We start from the raw sequence: 19,748 nt of genomic DNA, 5'->3' as shown, positions 1-19,748 counted from the left end.
TTATGTATTAAGTTTTGCAAAATCACTCAACTTTGGGAAGGTTTGGATGGCCAATTAAGCATTTCTATTCCTTCGTTACCAAGCCTCAGGCAAAAATGTTCCATGGGATGAGTGTGAGGAAACAATTTCCTTCAGACCTCAATATCCACACTGGTGGGCTTTAGATAAAACACAATGCAGCGCAGCTCAACAGCTTATCCGACGCCTGCCTCTGGGGAACGCTACTCCTGGGCACACAGTGGGGTGACCCGCCCCTTCCCGAAGAAGCGAGCTGCAGTGTGCAAGTCTCCCCAAGGCAGAAGAAAGAATGGGGCACTGGGAAGGGGTGGGGGTGGGAGTGAGGGCAAGTCACCCAGTCCTGGGCGGATCAGAGTTTTCTCAGGGGAAATGGTATTCCAGTTGAGAATTAATGTTTAAGTAAAACACAGGATCTCATTGAAAGAAATTTAAAAATTTACTCTCCTTTTTTTTTTCTCCAGTGAAAAACTATACTATGCAAAATACGTGTTTTAAAACAATATAAATGGCCAGGGAGTAGCTCTAAGACAGAAGGAATACATTCGTCACCTGCCCAGGAAGAAACTGCATCTGCCTACTTCCATCTTTCGCACCCACGCGGATGTCTGCAGGCCCCTTCCACCTTCTGAGAACCCAGGGGACAGGGTCAGGTGTCTGCCGTGGACAGGCTCTCCCAGGACCCCCAGTCATGTCTGCCTCCTGGTGGTCACACCAAGTGCAGTGTCCCGCCCCGGGGTGTGGCCAGGACCTGTGGCCCGCCTCTAACCTACAGAATGGGACACGGTAGCGTACTGCCCATCTTGCCAGAGGTGCTCTCTGCCGACTCTCTCCCTTGCTGGCTTTGAGGAAGGAGCCCACTGTGCCGGGTCACGACGGCTGTACACCCAGAAAAGCCATGTTCTTGAATGCTCAGTCCGTATCGCTGGGTGCAATCTTCAAAAAAAAAAAAAAAAACTCTTCTAATTTTAATATACTTGCTGAACGCAACACATTTGTCTCCAGAAATTTCCAGTTCTTTTTAGCCCACATTAAAAACAGAGCAGTTTCCTATGAAAGAACCCTTCATGGGAGGCAGAGGTGCCTTCCTGCTCATTTCACACATCTTGTGTGTTGTCGCCGGGAGAGTGCTGCTTTAGCACTCTTCTACCTTTCAGGATTTCCACCAACAGAAAATAAAAACACAATCGCAAAACTAAAGCACTAGGGCATTTTTAAAGATTTGTGTGTATGTGTGGCATCAAAACATTCTATTCACTAATCAAACATTTCAGCAGAATAATCCAAGTTTACAAAGTATGCGAACACTTTTCTCCACGCTTAAGAAGCTGTTGCCCGCAGTGAACCCTATTGCAAACAGTACCCTAAAGTTAACGGTACAGTCATTAAAATGTTCTTTCATGAATTGTAACAAATGTAGCACAGTAACGCAGGGTGGGAAGTATAGAGTGGTATGTGGGAACTCCGTATTTCATGCACGATTTTTCTGTAAACCTACAACTTCTCTAAAAAAACTAAAAAAAAAATGAATAGAAGGATTGGCTTTTCAGCGTTCCTTGTGGCCTCTATGACATGCTATGATAGGCCCCCACACTGAAGAGCGGCGGGACCGACGAGCTCCCCTGCGCGCCCCCCGCGGCACCTCGGCTCCATCTGACGACCCTCGCCGCAGCTCTGCGGGGTCTGGTGCTGGACACAGAAATGCACGGTGGTCGTTTACCTGCATGTCATGTTCAATGACCGTGCTTCCTGGGTGGAGGCTTCCCCACCCTGTCCCCTAATTCAGTCAACAAACACTTAGGAGTCCCTGCAGTCTGCCGTGCATCATGCAATTCTGAAACAGGTGCAACTGCGTGCCAGGTTCTGCTGCATTGGAAAAAAAGAACATCTCAAATTTGTATGACTTTTACAGTTTCTAAAATTCTTTCCCTTATATTAATTCATTTAATCCTCATAATAACTTCATAGAGAATAGGTATTATGATTTTACATATGAAGAAATGGAAATCCAAAGAAATTAAGCTACTCACATTGATGTAAGTGGAAGGTGAATTCCCTTCAAAAAAAACCAGTCACCTTCTTTTAGGACATGGTATTCTCATCCTATGCCTTTGACTTAGGTAAGCTTGGCTGGGGCTGCTGCACCGCTTTGCCATCCACCCTTCCCCACCCATTTCTGAGAAGGTTAATGTAGGAGACGGTGGCTTTGGCTGTTTAGCTCCTCAGAGCTTCTGATGCTAAAAAACCATCGCTTATTTCCAAAGCAGGCAGCCTAGTGAATTAAGTATTGACCCGTGGTTATATGTGTATAGGCTTATATACTTTTTCTTTTATTTTTATATTGATGTATACGGTATATTCACACACCATGTAACCATCCAAAGTGTACAATCACTGGCTCACAATACCATCATACAACTGATACCATCAGAGTTGACTTTTTTTCTTTGTTGTGAAAAGTAACATATATACAAAAAAGCGATAAATTTCAAAGCACATCACAATAATTAGTTGTAGAGCAGATTTCAGAATTTGGTATGGTTACAATTCCATTTTTAGATTTTTACTACTTGATGCTCCCAGACACTGGAGGTTAAAAGAAGTATCAGTATAATGATTCAGCACTCATTCTTATTTGCTAAACCCTACCCTCTCTGTATAACTCCACCATCACCATTGATCTTTCTCCCACTCTTTAGGGGTATTTGGGTTATGCCCATTCTAACTCTTTCATGTTGGAAGGGGCTGTTGATAATATGGGATAGGAGGATGGAAGTAGCTGATGTTCTGGAGAGGCTGGGCCCTCTGCATTTCAGGGCTTATCTGGTCCACGGACCCATCTGGAGGCTCATCCCTGGGAGTCCTCTCTCACATCTCCAGGGAGACTTTCACCCCTGGATGTCATGCCCCACGTATGTGGGATGGCCATGATTTCACTTGCAGAGTTGGGATTAAACACAGTGAGGCCACATCTGAGCAACAAAAGAGGGCCTCCAGAAGTAACTCTTAGGCATGCCTAGAGGTAGGCTAAGCATCTCTGTTACCTATAAGCTTCACAAGAGCAAGCCTCAAGATCCAGGGCTTGGCCTACTGACTTGGGGGTCCCTAATGTTTACCACAGTGGTAAAGTTTAATAGTTGGGTGGGATCTTTTTAACAAAGTTGTTTCCACGGAGATGTGACCTACCCAATTGTAGATGGGATCTTTTGCTTAGGTGGTTTCCATGGAGACATGTCTCCACCCATTCAAGGTGGGCCACTAACTGGAGTCCTTTAAGAGGGAATCATTTTGGAAGAAGCTTCAGAAGTGACAGGACCAACAGAGCCAACACAAGACTGAGATGTTTGGAGATGCAGAAAGAAAACGCCCCTGGGGAAGCAGCTTGAAACCAGCAGCCAAAGGACCAGCAGATGCCAGCCCTGTGCCTGCCCAGCTGTCAGAGGTATTCTGGACCCATCGGCCTTTCTTGAGTCAAGGTATCTTTCTCTGGATGCCTTAGTTTGGACAGTTTTATGGCCTTAGAATTGTAAACTTTCAACTTAATAAATCCCCTTATAAAAGCTAACCCATTCTGGTCTATGGCATTTTGGCAGCATTAGCAAACCCAAACACCCACCATATGGAGAGGCCCATGGAGCAAGGAGCTGAGGGCCTCCAGCAGCCAGCCAGCAAGAAAGTGAATCCTCCCAACACCCACATGCGCTTGGAAGCAGATCCTTCCCCACTGAGCCTCAGACAAGACCTTGACTTGCAAGCCCGAGAGACCCTGAAGCAGAGGTCCTTGCTAAGCCCTGCCTGGAGTCCTGACCCAACAGCGAGGCAACCAAAGGTGAAAATAAATGCCATACTTTGTTACAAAACTGTAGATAATTAATATGATGTCTATGACTTACATGCATAGAAATGAACTGAAACACATTTAATCTGCTACTTGCCATCTCTTTCCTCTCTCCAGTACTTTCTCTGAGGTGTCATCTGTGAAATGGGCTGGATGCCCATTTCATTCTCAGATCCGGAACTGAGAATCAAGTTTCTCATCTACTTAAAAGCATGTACAAGTACATCATTATATAGGGAGACATGAAAATCGGTATAGGTGCTTTTAAAATCTATACATTTTTATTTAATTTGAAAAGTAAATCTAGGGGGACATCATTTTTATCTTATTTTATGGCTGACAGTTAAAAACCAGATTCTGGAATGCTGTTTCAGCTTTCACAATCCAGAGAAAAGAGGTTCTAGTTTGGCAGTCCCGTGCATTCCTCTACAAAACTAGTTCTTGGCAGGAATTATTCATGAGAAGGCTTAGGTGGAAGTGAGTGTTCCAGACAAAGAGGAAAATGTGTGATGGCCCAAAGATGAAAGTCATAATCCAACAAACACATGTTTTTCTTGTTTGTTTTTTCTAAATGTTTGGATGTAATAGAGACAGGGTTGTGTGTTCACCCAAATCCTTTGACTATGCCTCCTTCCTAGATCCTTCTAGAAGGCTGCACATTCCAGCCTTCTTTCAGTGAGCAGAGCTGGGAGACGGTTCCTGGCCAGTGAAACAACACCGGAAGTGTTGCCTATCATTGCTCGGCTGAGGCTGTGAAGAGCTGCTGTGGGTCCTCCAGCCTTTCTTCCCCTTCGGCCGTGAACAGAGAGGCTGTTTGATGACCCAGCAGAGCCATGAGGGCACAGGGTTCCGGATGACCCCGTAGTGTGCAGCTGCACTGGAGAGGCAGCCGGCCTATGCATGAATGAGAAATTACCTTTGTCTGTTAAAACTCCAAAATTTTTTAGTTATTTGTTGCTGCAGCAAAAACCCAGTCTATGCTGACCAATACATTTGGAACCCAAAGTGAAAATGGAACTGGCAGAAGTCTACCCGGCTAGACAGGGGCCAAGGTGTGAAGGCCACGGAGGTAATGTGTGAGTTCTGACTGCTACCCAAGGGCAGGGGGGGCTTTGGTCTAACGTGGCAGAGGATGACATGGTAAGTTTGGCTGTTTGATATCAGCCAAGCAAGAGATCACAACGACCTAACCTGGCCGACATGCTAGTGGGGATAGAAGAAAACGGATGGATTGGAGAGTTTTTTAGGGTAGAATGGACAGGACTTAAGAATGATTTTAAGAGTGGGGTACAGCAGAGAGTGGTGCTGGCACCCTGATTCCAGCCATGGCCCTAGGGCTACAGTGTCACTCACGGACACAGGGAGCGCCCGAGAGGCAGGCGCGGGTCTGGGCAGGGGCGCGCAGGGCTGGGGGCTGTGGCGCTCACTTTGGAGTGCCGTGGACGCGGGCCGCAGGAGGACCACCTGGACTGAAGAACTAATCCAGTGACTCATCAGCCTACGTGACACTTGAAGCCAGGGGAGCTGGCGACTGGGTGAAAGTACATCATCCATCAGTGATCTGTCCATGTTTATCTGGGAAGGAATTTCTACATTTTCTGTAGCATGCATAGGATATGTGTATAATTCCCCTCGCAGAGTGAAAACATTAAAAGTGTGTTTCTTTTTCTCCCTAAGCACTGTGGTTGTGAGGCGCCTTCAACCTCTGCCTGCGCTCACCACTTGTGCATGCAGGTCATTGGCTCTGGCTGGAAGGAAGGTTTCCCAGCCTTTCACTCAGCCATTGTGAATTTCAGCCTGAAAAGTACACCCAGAAGCCCTTGGTCCCTCCAAGGCAGTTCTGACATTCAAGCCTAGCCTGGATCTCTGGTTCACCATCAGGGCAAGAGCGGGGCTCACTCAGCATTTCCCATGAAACTGATAAATGCTATTAAAGATGTGCCAGAGCAGTGTATTTTGATTGCTGTTTTTAAAGATTGTGAAAGAAATCAAAAGACTTCATGAGACAAGCATCCTTAAAATTATATATGGCATCAGAAAAATTGAAAATAAAGTGATCAGTGTCCCGTGAAGCCTAAATAAGTAAAAAAAAAAAAAAAAAAAAAAAAAGGAGAACATTTAAAAAACTGAGATTGACAGGAAATTTCAGGTTAGGCAGAAACTTCTGATCCAAGACTATTTGAGCTCAAATATTTAACTCAAACTACTCCATGCCCCACTGAAATTACCAAATGAACATGATAGAAAATTCCATACTTTGCTGGGAAGGCAGTCATCTGTACATCTGAGGCTCAGAGGGGATGAAATACAGCTGTAGCCATTGCCCTAGCAAGCATGTACTTTGTGACGAGAGAAGAGAGCTGTGGGCAGCCTTCTCGGCCCCAGAGGAAGGTCAGGAAACATCTCTGGAAATAGTGAAAGAAATATAAAAGAAAGAAAGTAACTAATACACATTGTAATGTTGCTCCATCCCTCTGCCTTCCGCGTGGGAACGCTTCTTTGCTTGTTCAGCTAGCAGGAAGGATTCTCCTGGGCATGGAAAGGATCAGAAGAAGCCTACAGAGATAGCGTTTCTACTAAGACATCTATGCAGTGACCCAGAGGAAAAAGAATCCAGGAGCATGGAACAGAAAAGACAGAAATGGTCAAGTACTTGAGAGTAGTTTGTGGCATTTGGGCGATAAAGAGAAGATGAGAGGAACAGCTGCGCGGTGAGGGGCCTGACGGCGAGAGGCAGGAGGGCAGCTTTAAGAAATCCCCGTGCACCGGGCAGTGAACTTCTGGGTTTGGAAATGTGCTGACGGAAAGCCTCAAGGCAGGCACACAAAATCCAGTTCTCTCTCCAGCAGCTGTTGGAAGCAGAATGAGTTAAACCGAGTGCCAAGAACCAGGCTAAAGATGCCTTCTGCTGGAGCAGAGGGAAGGCCTGTCGTGGGGGGGCTGTCTCCTGCAGGCACTCACCCTGTGGCCTCTTGCCAGCCTGCCCCTCTAGCGTCCTCAGCTCTGTAAACCAGAGACCAGGGGCGTCTATATTCCACTTAAGGCAAACAAAAGGCGTCAGCTTCCCAGGGAGGGTTTAAGCAGCACGAACCCTTCCCTCTCTGGAATCTCCAAGGTTGCGAGGGTCTTTGGAGAATGGGGTTTAACTGAGTTGAAGATGTCCCGCTGCGGGCAGCGTGGCTGAGAGCAAGGCAGCCTTGTGCCTTCTCGCTGGGGACTCTCCTGCCATTACCAGCCCTGTGGCTCCACACTGGCAATGGTCAATATATACGTATACACTGAATAAACACAGGTAGACTAAAATAGAATAAAACAGTAGAAGAGGCATCAACTAGCTTAAACTAGAAATAAAAATTGGTTAAGTGCCAATATTCAAGGCGAGCCAATAAACAATACCCTTTTCTCTGCCCAACTCGTGAGCGATAAGGCAGAAAAAGACAGCGTGGGAAACCACAACACCAGCAAAGCTCTGTTTCTGTGGAAGAAGAGAAGGACAGATGGCAGGGGCCCTGCAGTCTCAGCCGCCCTCTAACTACAACTCAACATGAGGAGGTCTCTACCGTGTGGACAGTGACTGTTCCTGGCAGCCCAAGAACTGTGACTCCTGCAGATGACTTCGCCATCCGCAGACGACTTCACACGGAAGAACCTGTTGGATGAAAATGTGTGGCCCTCTGAAGACAGGGATAAGGACAGCGATATGCCCGTAGATATTAATTAACCAACAAACATATGTAGATAAGAGGGGCCTCAAAGGAAAGTTCGAGACCAGCACTGATGTAGAAAGATAAACAGAATTAGATTGATAAAATTTTAGAGACCTCAAGAAACCAGAGACAACCAAGTATGATGAAAGGAGGCCCAGCTCTGGAGGCAGGACAACCCCACGCCCCTGGCTGGCCGAGTTTGTGGCCTTACCTACGGACAGTACCTGCATGTCGCCCCTACAGGGAGCCCTCCCTCCTCTACCCTTGTACTGCATTACAAGGTGCCTCCTCATTTTTATTTTAATTTGCACCTCCTTGTTGATGACTAATTAGGTGGAGCACCTTTTCTTGGGCTTGTTGGGCATTGGCATATCTTCTTTGGTGAAGTGCCTCTCCAAGTCTTTGGACCATTTTTTTTTTATTAATCAAAAAAATTTAACAACAAACAAACAAAAATATTAACATATCATTCCATTCTACATCATCACATAGTTGCATATTCATTTCTTAGAACATTTGCATCGATTTAGAAAAAGAAATAAAAAGACAACAGAAAAAGAAATAAAACGATAACAGAAAAAAAAGATTATACATACCATACCCCTTACCCCTCACTTGGGCCATTTTTTAATTATTATCACAAGGTGAGAATTCTTTCTGTGTTCTGTAGCCAATCTAGTGTCAGATAGATGTATCGCAGATGTTTTCTTCCAATCCGTGATTTGCCTTTTCATTTTTTAATGGTGTCTTTAGATAGGCAGATTATTATAATTTTAATGAAATCCAACTTGTCAATTTGGTCTTTTGTGATTTGTGCTTTTTCTGTCCTAAGAAATCTATGCCTACTCAAGATTGAGGTTATATCCAATGTTTTCTTTCAAAGCTTTATAGTTCTAGTTTTCAGATTTAGGTCTGTGATCCATATTGGATTAATTGTTATGTATGGTTTGAGGTAAGGGTCTATATGTTTTCCATATAGACATCTAGATGTTATAGCACCATTTGTTCAAAAAAGCTTCCCTTACCCTCATCATATAACCTTACCACCTTTGTTGAAAATAAATTGACACACATTTACATGAGTCTATAGCTAGACTCTATTCTGTTCCACTGACCTATATATCTATCCTTATGCTAAGAATACACTCCTGATTAGAGTACATTTATAGTAATTCTTACAAGCAAGTCATGTAAATTCTCTTTGTTCTTTGCTCAAAATTGTTTTTGCTCTCCTAAGACTTACATATCCAATTTGAGAATCAGCTGCTTATTTTCAACAAGAAAAAGACTGCTGGGATTTTTATTAGAATTGCACTGAATTTATCGATCCACTTGGGGAGAATGACCATTTTAGCAATATTGAATTTTCCAGTCTATGATTACGGGTAAATGTCTCCATTTATTTACTTAATTTTTATATGTAGCATTTTATAGCTTTCAGTCTAAGGGACTCGTGTATCTTGATTATTTATTTCCTAATTATTTTATGTTTTCTGATGCTATTGTAAATGTGATTGCATTTTAGTAGTTTACCATTAAATTTACTATTTAATAATTGTTGCTGGAACATAGAAATGATTTTTGTATTTTGGCTTTCTATCCTATGATCTTGCTAAATTTGCTTATTACTTCTAGTAGGGTTGGTTGTCTTTTTTTTTTTTTTTTTTGGTAAATTCCTTGGAATTTTCCACATGTTCAGTCTTGTTTTCTGCAAATATGTTGATTTTATTTCTTGCTTTTTACCCGTTGTGCCATGTGCTCATTTGAGAGGATTATGTGCCCTAGAAAAGCCATGCTTTAATCCTGATCCCTCTTGTGGAAGAAGCTGTTTCTTTTAATCCCTAATTCATCACTGCAGGTTGGAACTTGATTAGATTATCTCCAAGGAGGCGTGACACACCCAATCATGGGTATTAACCTTTGATTAGAGGGAGATGTGATTCCACCCACTCCAGGTCAGTCTTGATTAGTTTACTAGAATCCTTTAAAAGAGGAAACATCTTAGAAAAAGGTTCAGAGACACAGGAGCCCACGCAGCCAGAGACCTTTGGAGATGAAGAAGGAAAACACTCCCGGGGAGCTTCATGAAACATGAAGTCTGGAGGGAAAGCTAGCAGACATCTCCATGTTCACCAGGTGTCTTTCCAGTTGAGGAAAAAGCTTTGAACTTCACTGGCCTTCTTGAACCAAGGTATCTTTCCCTGGATGTCTTAGATTTGGACATTTCTATAGACTTGCTTTAATTGGGACAGTTTCACAATGTTAGAACTATAAACTAGCAACCTAATAAATTCCCCTTTAAAAGCCATTCCATTTCTGGTATATCACATTCCAGTAGCTAGCAAACTAGAACAGATTTTGGTACAGGAGAAGTGGGGTGCTGCTGCAGTTTGCAAATGCCAAATATGTTGGAACCTTTTTAAATGGATAAAGGGAAGATTCTGGAAGAGTTGTGAGGAGCTTGATGGAGAAGGCTTAGAATGCTCTGAAGAGACTGTCGGTAGAAATGTGGGTTCTAAAGATACATCTGATGAGGCTCTAGACAGAAATGAGGCACATGTTACTGCAAACTGGAAGGAAGGCTTGTTTTAAAATGGCAGATGATCTGGCGAAATTGATTGCTGGCTTTAAATGGAAGGCAGATTTTAAAAGCCAGAACTTGAATATTTAGCAGAACTTGGATATGCTGCATTTCACTATAAGCTGAAAGGAGAAACCAGGCTGCATTTTCCATTTTTCCACATTTCGGCAGCTTGCAAACTAGACCAGATTTTGGTACCAGAAAAAGCCAGGATTGGAGATGGAGTTATCCAAGAAGGATCTGTGGATACTCCTCCTATCTTGCCTAATACATGGGAAACCAACAAGAGTACTGTAGGGTCTGTATAAGAACCACTGCCAGTCTGGACTGAGAGAGGCAGATAAGGGACACGTTGGAGGAGAAAAAGCTTCAGAGGTAGAACTATGGAGGTCAAAGTCTAGAGCCCATAAACTATGGGCCAGGACAGTGGACACACCTAAGCACTTGGAGAGGGTGAGTTTGCCCCAAAGGCAGAGGATGGGACTTCCGCCTCGCTGTTCTGGAAGAGTCATGCCGCCTCAGGCCTTGGAGAGGGTGCGGCACATTCCTTGGGGTTTGGGGAGAGCCTGGCTGCCACCACATGGAGGGGTTGAGCGAGTGCCCCAGAGATGACAGAGAGCCCAGGTGCAGCCCTGATGCTTGGAGAGGGTGGAGCCAAGAAAAAGTGGTCTCCCCAGTGTCCCCCAATGTTGCATTCGGAGAGATGTGGGCCACTGTGTAGGCCCTTGGAAAGGGCAGGATTGCCACTTTCTACAGCCCTGAAGATAGACTTTGAAATCTAATGGAGTTTTTGCCCTGCAGGTTTTCAAAAATGCTTGGGTCCTGTGACCCCTGTGTTCTTCCAATTCCTCCTATGGAAATGGGGGTGTTTATCCTGTGACTGTCCCTCCTGTATTGTTGACAGCAGATAACTTATTCTGAGTTTTACAGGTCCAGAGCCAGGGAACTTTGCCTTAGGACAGACCATGCCTCTGAGCCTATTTTGATGAGATTTTATACTGCTTCTGACTTTGAATTGTATTTGTATTAAAAAATGGTTTAAGGCTTTCTGATGTTGTCATGGAGTGCATGCATTTGCATTTGGAAAGAAGTGTCTTTTTGGGGTCCAACGAGTGCAATGTGCCAGTCTGAGTTTGTGGACCCAGAAAAGCCATGTCCTTTAATCCTCATGCAATATTGCTAGGTGGGAGCTTTTTGATTGTTTCCATAGAGATGTGACCCACCCAATTGTGGATGGTAATTTGATTAGATGGATTCTGTGGAGCTGTGTCTACACCCATTCAAGGTGGGGTTGCTAACAAAAGCCCTTTAAGAGGGAACCATTTTAGAAAAAGCTTTAGAATCACGAGAACCCACACAGCCAGAGACCTTTGGAGATAAAGAAGGAAAACGTCCCTGGGGGAGCTTCATGAAACAAGAAGCCTGGAGAGAAAGCTAGCAGATGTCACCATGTTCACCATGTGCCTTTACAGTTGAGAGAGAAACCCTGAACTCCATCGGCCTTCTTGAACCAAGGTACCATTTCCTGGATGCCTTAGATTGGACATTTCTATAGCCTTTCTTTATTTTGGATATTTTCACAGTCTTAGATGATGTAAACTTGCAACTTAACAAATTCCCCTTTTTAAAAGCCATTCTGTTTCTGGTACATCGCATTCCAGCAGCTTTCAAAGTAGAACACACCATTTATTTCTTTCTCTTGCCTTATTGCACTGGCATAAACTCATTTTAAGAAGCAAATATTTAGGGATACACCTTAGACATATCCCCTTTTCTTTCAGATAGTTTATTTTGGCAAATTAAAACTTGAGTCTTCAGAGTTAGAGCTCGGAAGCTATGAGAGTCAGCAGGACTCCACACAGGAACCCCAAAGGAATCAGATGTACTCACCTTCTCCAAGAGCCAGACTCCCACAGCCTCCTCCTCCAGCTCGGGCCGATCCCTGAGCTCACAGCACAGCCCAGGTCTGGGGACAATGGGCACTGTGACATGCTGAGCCCCAGGAGGGGAGAAGGGGAGGGTCTGGGTGACACACTCCTCTTCCTAAACTGGGCGGTCAGACGGTCTCTTCACGTCCCCTGAGCAGAGTTAGAGGGGGCAGGACAGGCAGGAGCGCTGTACTTACAGAGCACCTTCTGCTCAGGAGGAAAATTCAGGGCCCACCCAACAGTGAGGAAAAATTTAAAGTGGCATGATGTTTAAAAGTAGCATTCAAATCCATGGAAACAAGTTTTAAAAATGTAAAACCACTTAATTTTAAATGATAGAAGTAAAGATTAAGACCTGCATTACAAATTCTAAATGCACCTAGAAAGGGGAAAGAACATTTAGACAGAACTCCAGTAAAATGAGTTACAATAAAAGACAGTCACAGATAAGACAAAAAGGGAAAGTACACGATTTGAAGTTCAGCTAGCGAAATCAAGGAGAACAAAGGGGAAGAGAGCGGCTAGACCCAGGCTGGGAAAGGCTGCAGCACCCAGCGCGGAGCTGCCCTCCCAGTCCTGGGGAGAGAATGCTGCGCCCTCTCTTTCCTGGGTGACAGCCGCACTGGTAATTGGGTGCGAGGCGGGCCCTCGGCTCAGCGTGGAGTGAAGCCCCCAGGGTGAAGCACGGCCTATGAGGCGAGGTCTGCCATCCCCAGCATGTCTTCCCCATGCCTTGATTTCCCCACCTGCCCGGGGCCATTACACCTGCTTCACAGCGCCACAGGAAGCACGGACGGCACACCTGTTCCTGGGAGGTGCCTGCTGCCCCGGGGCGGGCGCAGGACTGATTCCTCCTCCACGTGGGGTCACCGGCAGCCGGATCACCCTGAGCCCACAGGCCCACGCGGCCCAGAGGTGTGGAGCCTCCCCGGAGGAGCTGTGCTTCCACGCCACCTCCTGGGCCCTCCCCAGGACTTACCTGTGAAGCAGGTAAGACTCTTTAAGGCCCAGGCATCTTCTGGCAGACAATTCGGCACGTCTGACGCCCCTGATCGCCCTCCCCCAGCTCCCTGGCTGCGCTTTGCTCCTGCGTCTGCCCGTGGACCCCATCATGGCGTAGCTATTCTGCCTCCTTCCACCAAGGCTGCAGGGAGGGCAGGCCCGTCTCCACCCTGCAGGCCCGCGCCCGGGTGCCTGTGCCTGGTCAGCCACGGGCCCCGACACACACACTGTGCGCTGGCAGCCTGCACTTACAGGCCATGCCACGCCCACATCGCAGCTCACGTTTATTGGCCCCACCTGGGAGAGCTGCCGCACGCTCAAGGGGGATCACCAGACACCGTCAGTTACGCTGGGAAATGGAGCATTTGGCATCTCTTGGTTGAAAATTTTGCCGTTAAAACCATTGCAGCCAAGGAATACAGGTGATTCACTGGCATAACCCCGAGGGATGTGATTTATTTTTAGCAACAAGATGCACAGATATTAATAACCAGTGACTTTTAAGACAATAAGCAAAAAAGAAAACTATTTTCATATAGCTAAGACAAGAAGATCATTTATACAAATTAAATGGATACAAAATACATTCGAAAGAGAGCACGCCTACGAAAGTCATTACATCGGATGTCCCAGGACCCCGCGGGAGAAGCGGGGGAATCGCGGCGGCTCGGAGAGTCTGTCCAAACCCCGGCCGCCCGCCTACTGCGGCAAAGGCACGAGCACGTCCACGTAGGTGACGGGGAAGAAGCCCGACGCCCCGCGAACCCTGCCCTCGTACCAGTTCTCATCTATCTGGCTGGTGAGCGTGATGACGTCCCCTTCTTTAAATCCTAGTTCTCCTGGGGTTTCCGGCTCAAAGTCATAGAGCCCACGGCAGCACGGCTGGTCCACGGGAACTTCCGAACCTGTCCACGCCGCATGGAGAAAGAAACGCACAGGTTAACACGGAGCTGGGACACCTGCAGAGGCCGGAGACACTGTGGGCGACAGGACTCTGCCCTCTCCCCACGGCCCGGGCCCCGCTCTGCCCAGCTGCCCCACCTGACCCCGGGCAGAGCTCCCTGGGCAGAGCTCTCCGGCCCCAGCAGCTCCCCAACCCCAGCAGGGCTCCCCGGCTCCAGCAGCGCTCCCCAACTCCAGCAGGGCTCCCCAACTCCAGCAGGGCTCCCCGGCTCCAGCAGGGTTCCCCAACTCCAGCAGGGCTCCCCAACCCCAGCAGGGCTCCCCAACTCCAGCAGGGCTCCCCGGCCCCAGCAGGGCTCCCCAACCCCAGCAGCTCCCCAACTCCAGCAGGACTCCCCGGCCCCAGCAGGGCTCCCCAACTCCAGCAGGGCTCCCCAACCCCAGCAGCTCCCCAACCCCAGCAGGGCTCCCCAACCCAGCTCCTTCACCGCCATAAGAGCAGTCAGAGGATTCCCCGCAGCCCACAACAGCCGCGCAGCCACCTGGCGCCCTGAGCAGGCACGGGAGGAGCCCAGGCCTGGCCCCAAGGAGCTCCTGGCACCTGCAGAGGCCCACATATGCAGGTGAGATGGCTAAAGACAAGCCGGAGGGCCCTGCCCTTACGGGGAACCGGAGGGCAGGGAGGCCAGGTGGGCTTGGCAGGTGAGGGCCCGCCCGAAGGCCAGACGCAGCAGGGTCAGGGCGGGAGGGGGCCGGGGGTGCAGTGGGCAGACGTGACAGACCCTCCCAATGTCGGGGTTAGTGCACCAAGCCTGAAGTTCAGACTAACAATTCTAAACATTTTTTAAATTTCAAACTAAAACTCAGAAATTGTAAAAAAAAATAATAATAAATAAATTGAGAAAAGCAGCTATATTCCATTAACCCAGAGATAACCAACCTTAAATTAAAATTCTGGCATAAGCTTCCTGACCTTTACGAATATGTGTGTGTGCAGATTTACAAACTGTTGGTCCCGTAAAAGAATTGTCCTGCAATTCCAATTGTGAAGATCTTTCTGAATTATTTTAATTACTGACCAATTGTCCATTGTATCAATATAACAGTTTCTTGAAGCAAGCTCTCATTGTTGGACATTTAGGGCCTCCCCTCCTTCCTTCTTTCCTGTTTCCACTCTCTCTATCTTCCTTCACTGCTTCTTTTTCTTTCCTTCTCTCTTCTCTCATAGACAACTCTTGGGAAAATAATACAATCACATTTACCAACACACAATTAATTCCCCCAGACAAATTCCCACGAAGAGATTCGCTGGACTTAGGGCATGAATTTTCCCAAGACTTTTGACATTTACTGACAATCGCTATTTTTCTATCATGTTTTTTCTAAAACCGATGTTTAAGAACCCCTTTTTATATTACACATCCTGACCCTTTACCTTTCATTACTGATATAAACATTGTCCCCAGCTTATCATCTGGCTTTTCTTTTTTATCTTGTTTCTAGAGTATGTATTGAGGACAGGGTTTCTGCCTTTTTTTTTGGCATAAATACAGAAAAATTTAAACAGCATGCGTAGTCAAATTAATCAAACTTTTCATTCACAGTTTATCCTCCACAGTTCTATATGAATACCCAAATATATTTTATTTCAGTATTTTTTGCTTACTTTTTTTCATATGAAAAATTTTACTTTTAATCCATTCGGATTTTAGGAAATAATATGAGGTAAGGACTTTTCTTTCTTCATAGTAATGTTTACACAGTTGTCCCAATAAAACTTATTGAATAATCCATTCTTTCTCCACTGATTTCAAATCCTGTCTTTACCTTTATGATTTATTTAAATATCATGTGAACTTGGCTCTTTTTTAGGTTTTTCTTTTTTGTTCCATTGATCCATTTCTACACTAGTACCATACCCTATAAAATAGTGTAGCTTCAAAATGAATTTTAGTAACTGGTAAAGCAAGTTTCTCATCATTACTTTCCTACTTCGAAATTTCCTAGCTATTCTCATGAAGTCATTCAACCAGGTAAACTTCAGTATCAGTGTGTCAAGTTTCCCCCAAAATTGCATTTGGATTTGGATAGGCTCATATAGGCGTTTCCATGAGTATTAATAAGATCAACTTTAGGAGAGATTTTTAGCGAGTGACTACTGCACACCTTGAAGAAACCACACTGATTCGGCTGCTGGACTTCTATCCTAGGGCTGGACTGAGCGACTGCTGGAGATTTCTGCATCTGCATTTAAAAGCACAGTTAGACTGAGTTTTCCTTTTCATCCTCTAGGTCAGGTTTTGTTATGAGAGGGATTTCAGCGCTATAAACTAAATTAAACACCATCTTTTTCTAGTTCCTAAACCCCTGAACCGGCACAGGTGCTGCGTGGGGCAGTTCTGAGGGGGCAGCGTGTCGGGGCCGGAAGGGGGGCACAGGGCGGAGGCGAGAGGACCGGGTGCCAAGCGGCTGGAGATCCCTGGGCGAGGCAGCAGGCGCCCGGCCGGAGGGGACGAGCACGCGCACCTGCGGAGGCCAAAGGCGCTTCTATGGGGCCCCACGTGGGGCCGCGGCGTGGGGGGGGGTGGGTGGCAGCAGTGGGACCGCGAGGAAGGGGCTGCGGCGGGAGGGCTGCGGGAGGTTTGAGTGCGGCCCACAGTGCGGCGCCCACCTCCCTAACAGGGCAGCCCTCCACGGGTGCCGCCCACGCCCTTCCCGGCACCTCGTCCTCGTCCGGGTGGGCTGGCCCTGCCGCTCTCAGGGCCCCAACCCACCTCTTGAGCTTCCGAGGTGCACCCAGGGCTGAGTCATAGCTCGCCAGCCCGGCTTCTGCTGACCAGGGCTGGGAGGGCTGCAGAGCTTGTGCCGGCGGGGGAGGCGCGCTTGGGAATCCCTCCCCAGTGCCGGCTGACAAGTGCGCTGGCCTGAGCATCGGCCCTTCGCACTCTCACCTCCGATGCGCCCCCGCCGCAGACGCTCCCCCACCCCAAGTCTGCAGATTCCTTTCCTGATAAGCACAGGAGGGGGGTAGGGGGCGGGGAGGGGGAGGGGGAAGGGGAACGGCGGGGGAGGGGGAGAGCTCAGCCCTGGAGTCAGACGAGCACTGGGGAAGGAGCACCCAGCCCAGACCCCCTCCTCTTCCCGGGACCTGCAGGGCCTCCCTGGCAGGGAGGGCTCCGAAACCCAGGTGGCCGGGCCTGGCGGCAAAGCAAACGCCCTGAAGGTGCAGCTGCTTCAAGGCGGCCTGGACAAATAATCTGTTTTCTTTCAGCGTTTCTCCCACCACCAGCCGTCATCAGAGGATAGAAGGCCGGACCTCACGGTCGTCGCGGGAGCGTTTCCTGGACCGCGAAGTCCTAACGCGAGGTAGGCGGGGCCTGTTCCAGCCTCCTGCTTGCTTTTAGGAGGAGGAAGAAGTGCCTCCAGGGGTCGCGGCCGCTTTAGCCCAGGAGCAATGGGCAGGCCAGAAAAAGACCCCAAGTCTCCAGCCCCGGGGCCATGACCCGCGCCCGAGCAGTCACGTCGAGGTGACCCGGGCCGGCGAGAGGTCAGGGCGCCATGTGACGCACGCAGTTTTCTCCTATAAGCCACCTGCAAGGAGCACACGGCGCAACCGCGGACCCCAGGCGCGCTCTCCCAGACTCGCCCCCCCAGGCGCCCCCCGCCCAGGCCCGCTGCCGTGAGAGTTCCCTGTGCACACACGCAGGGGACCAGGCTCAGAGCTGACTGGTCATGCACCCACTCCAGCCAGGGGCTGCTGCGCGCTGCCCACCTGGCCTGGGAGCTGGGGGAGACCCGCACTTGGTCACACTCCACCAGCAGATAGTCAAAGAAGGGGGGACTGTGCAGGGGCCCCCACCTGAAGGCGGGGGGGGGGGGGGTCCTGGCCCCGACCCCACCCTGCTGCCTATAGCCCCAGCGGAGGCCCCGACAGGCTCAGGCCGACCACCCCACGCGCACCGCACCCTGGGGCTCTCCGCTGGGACCCGGGGCTTCTCCTTCAGGCCATTCCGGCCACCGTGGGGGCTGTGGCCTCCCCGCGTCAGGGGAAGGCGGCGCCCGGACGGGAACAAGGCTGACACTGTGGCCTCTGCTTCCTCAGGAATGGCATTTCGGCTGGGAAACGCTGCGAAAGGCTGGGGAGCCAGGGCCAGGGGCCTCTCCTCGGGGGCGGGGGGCTTCCAACAGAGACGGAGACAGCCCTGACCACAGGCCACGGGATGCAGCGCTGCCCCCGCCACGCAGCCGAGATGCAGTCTTTCCTGGAGGCGAGACGGAGGGTCTCCTCCTGCCCCACTTCCCGTTGGGCTCCCCGGTGCCCAGCCCCGAGGGGCAGGGGACAGCGTACCGCGGACGTTGGGGGACTGCAGAGAGGGCCTGTGGGACTCCCGGCCAACAGCCAGGGCTGGACACAAACACGGCCCCAGGGCTCGGGGAGGTGAGGGGTGCTTAGAGTGGCTGAAGGGGGCGGGCGAGGGGCACGGCCCACAGGGCACCCTGAGGCCCCGGCTTGGGCTACAGCATCCGGGACCCCAACCCGCATCCAGGCCGGGTGTGCGGGGTTACCTGGACGGGGACCAGCAAGCACTGGGACCCCTGCCTGCCCCACACAGGGACACCAGAGGCAGAGGGGGTGCCGGGGAGCAGCAGGGGCCCGAGCCTCCGGCCGGCTGCGCACAACTGCAGAGCCGTGCTGCCCGCGGGGAGACCACGTCACCCTGAGCTCCAAGAGCATGCTGCTTGCCAACCTTGGAAGAAATGGAAAAAACATTATCCTTTTTTTTCTTTTTGGCCAACAGTGGAACTGGAAAAAAGATTAAGTTGTTTCCGCCGCAGTGTAAGGGGGGCTCAGGGCCAGTGCCGGCCGCGGCGAGGCGGTTTGTGCGGCGTGTCCTGCCAGGACGACAAGGCAGCGTTGCCACCAGGCTGCACCTCACAGCGGGCTCCCGCGCCATGCGCCCGTGGGACACAGCCCTCCAGCGGGACCCATGCCAGGAGACCCCCGAGGCCAACACGCTGCCACCAGCCCCGGCCTTGGGCGCGTGCATCCCCCACGTGCCCCCCATGCCCTCTCGCCCCCAGCCCCGGCTGAAAGGAGGAGGGGGACAAGCGGTATTTCTTGTGAAATACCAAAACAAAGACCATTTTAACACAGAGGAGGCAGGGTCCCTGCTAAATGTTTACCGCTCAACCTGTTCCATACCCTGGGGCAGGAAGGGGCCCCACCACGAGGGCCTTGAGTGCCGGCAGGAACAGCCAACAAAGTGGGGGATCGGTCCCCCCGAAACAATTCCCGCTCCCTGTTTAGCAGCAATGTGCTCCTGCTTCTGACAACCTCGGCGCCTCCGTCATTTTAACCACGGGAACAGTCTTTGTAATTCCCCCTCCCCCACACCCTGCTCCAGGCGAGTTTTTTTGCACAAGTCCCTACTGTGAAAAGTTCCCTGCACAGGCAGGGACGCCCGTGCACACGCCCGCACATTCGGCCCTGGTATCGGCAGCCACACATCTTCCCAGCCCATCAGCAACAGGGTCAGATACCAACAGCACTCCGGTTTTGATGTTTGCCAAGTGCCAGGAAAATGTTCTAAGTGCCTCAGATACACTCATGTATACAACGCTCAAGGAAACCTGTAGTAGGCACCGGCACTTCCTCCAGGTTACAAGATGGGGAAACTGAGGCAAGCAGTGTTCGCAGCCATTCAGCGGCAGCACCGACACCTGGCCTCATCCAGGTCCAGAGTCCACGCACCTGCCCCCGGGATGTCATTCAC

General features: G+C 49.4%; 1 protein-coding gene and 1 long non-coding RNA gene across 9 annotated transcripts in view; one reads left to right on the top strand and one right to left on the bottom strand.

The window, feature by feature from the left end:
- Positions 1–13,259: 13,259 nt before the first annotated feature.
- Positions 13,260–14,258, top strand: LOC143652608 (uncharacterized). The gene is made up of 3 exons (XR_013160786.1): positions 13,260–13,493; positions 13,611–13,800; positions 13,906–14,258. It is a non-coding gene; the product is annotated as an uncharacterized LOC143652608 (long non-coding RNA).
- Positions 13,498–19,748, bottom strand: part of SH3GL3 (SH3 domain containing GRB2 like 3, endophilin A3) — a 131,682-nt gene continuing 125,431 nt past the window's right edge. For 5 of the 8 annotated variants that reach the window (XM_077124338.1, XM_077124337.1, XM_077124343.1 and 2 more), the window contains one exon: positions 13,498–13,976. In XM_077124338.1, coding sequence (XP_076980453.1) covers positions 13,771–13,976 — 206 coding nt within the window. In that variant the 3' untranslated portion in view covers positions 13,498–13,770. Of the gene's footprint in view, positions 13,977–14,935; positions 15,209–16,140; positions 16,219–19,748 lie in introns of those variants that run through there. The other 3 variants (XR_013160783.1, XM_077124341.1, XM_077124340.1) reach the window with 3 other exon arrangements.

The sequence above is a fragment of the Tamandua tetradactyla genome, chromosome 12 (genome assembly GCF_023851605.1).
Source record: "Tamandua tetradactyla isolate mTamTet1 chromosome 12, mTamTet1.pri, whole genome shotgun sequence".
Classification (NCBI taxonomy): domain Eukaryota; kingdom Metazoa; phylum Chordata; class Mammalia; order Pilosa; family Myrmecophagidae; genus Tamandua; species Tamandua tetradactyla.
Note: the sequence above shows the minus strand (reverse complement) of the source record. Positions and strands in the feature narration are given on the sequence as shown.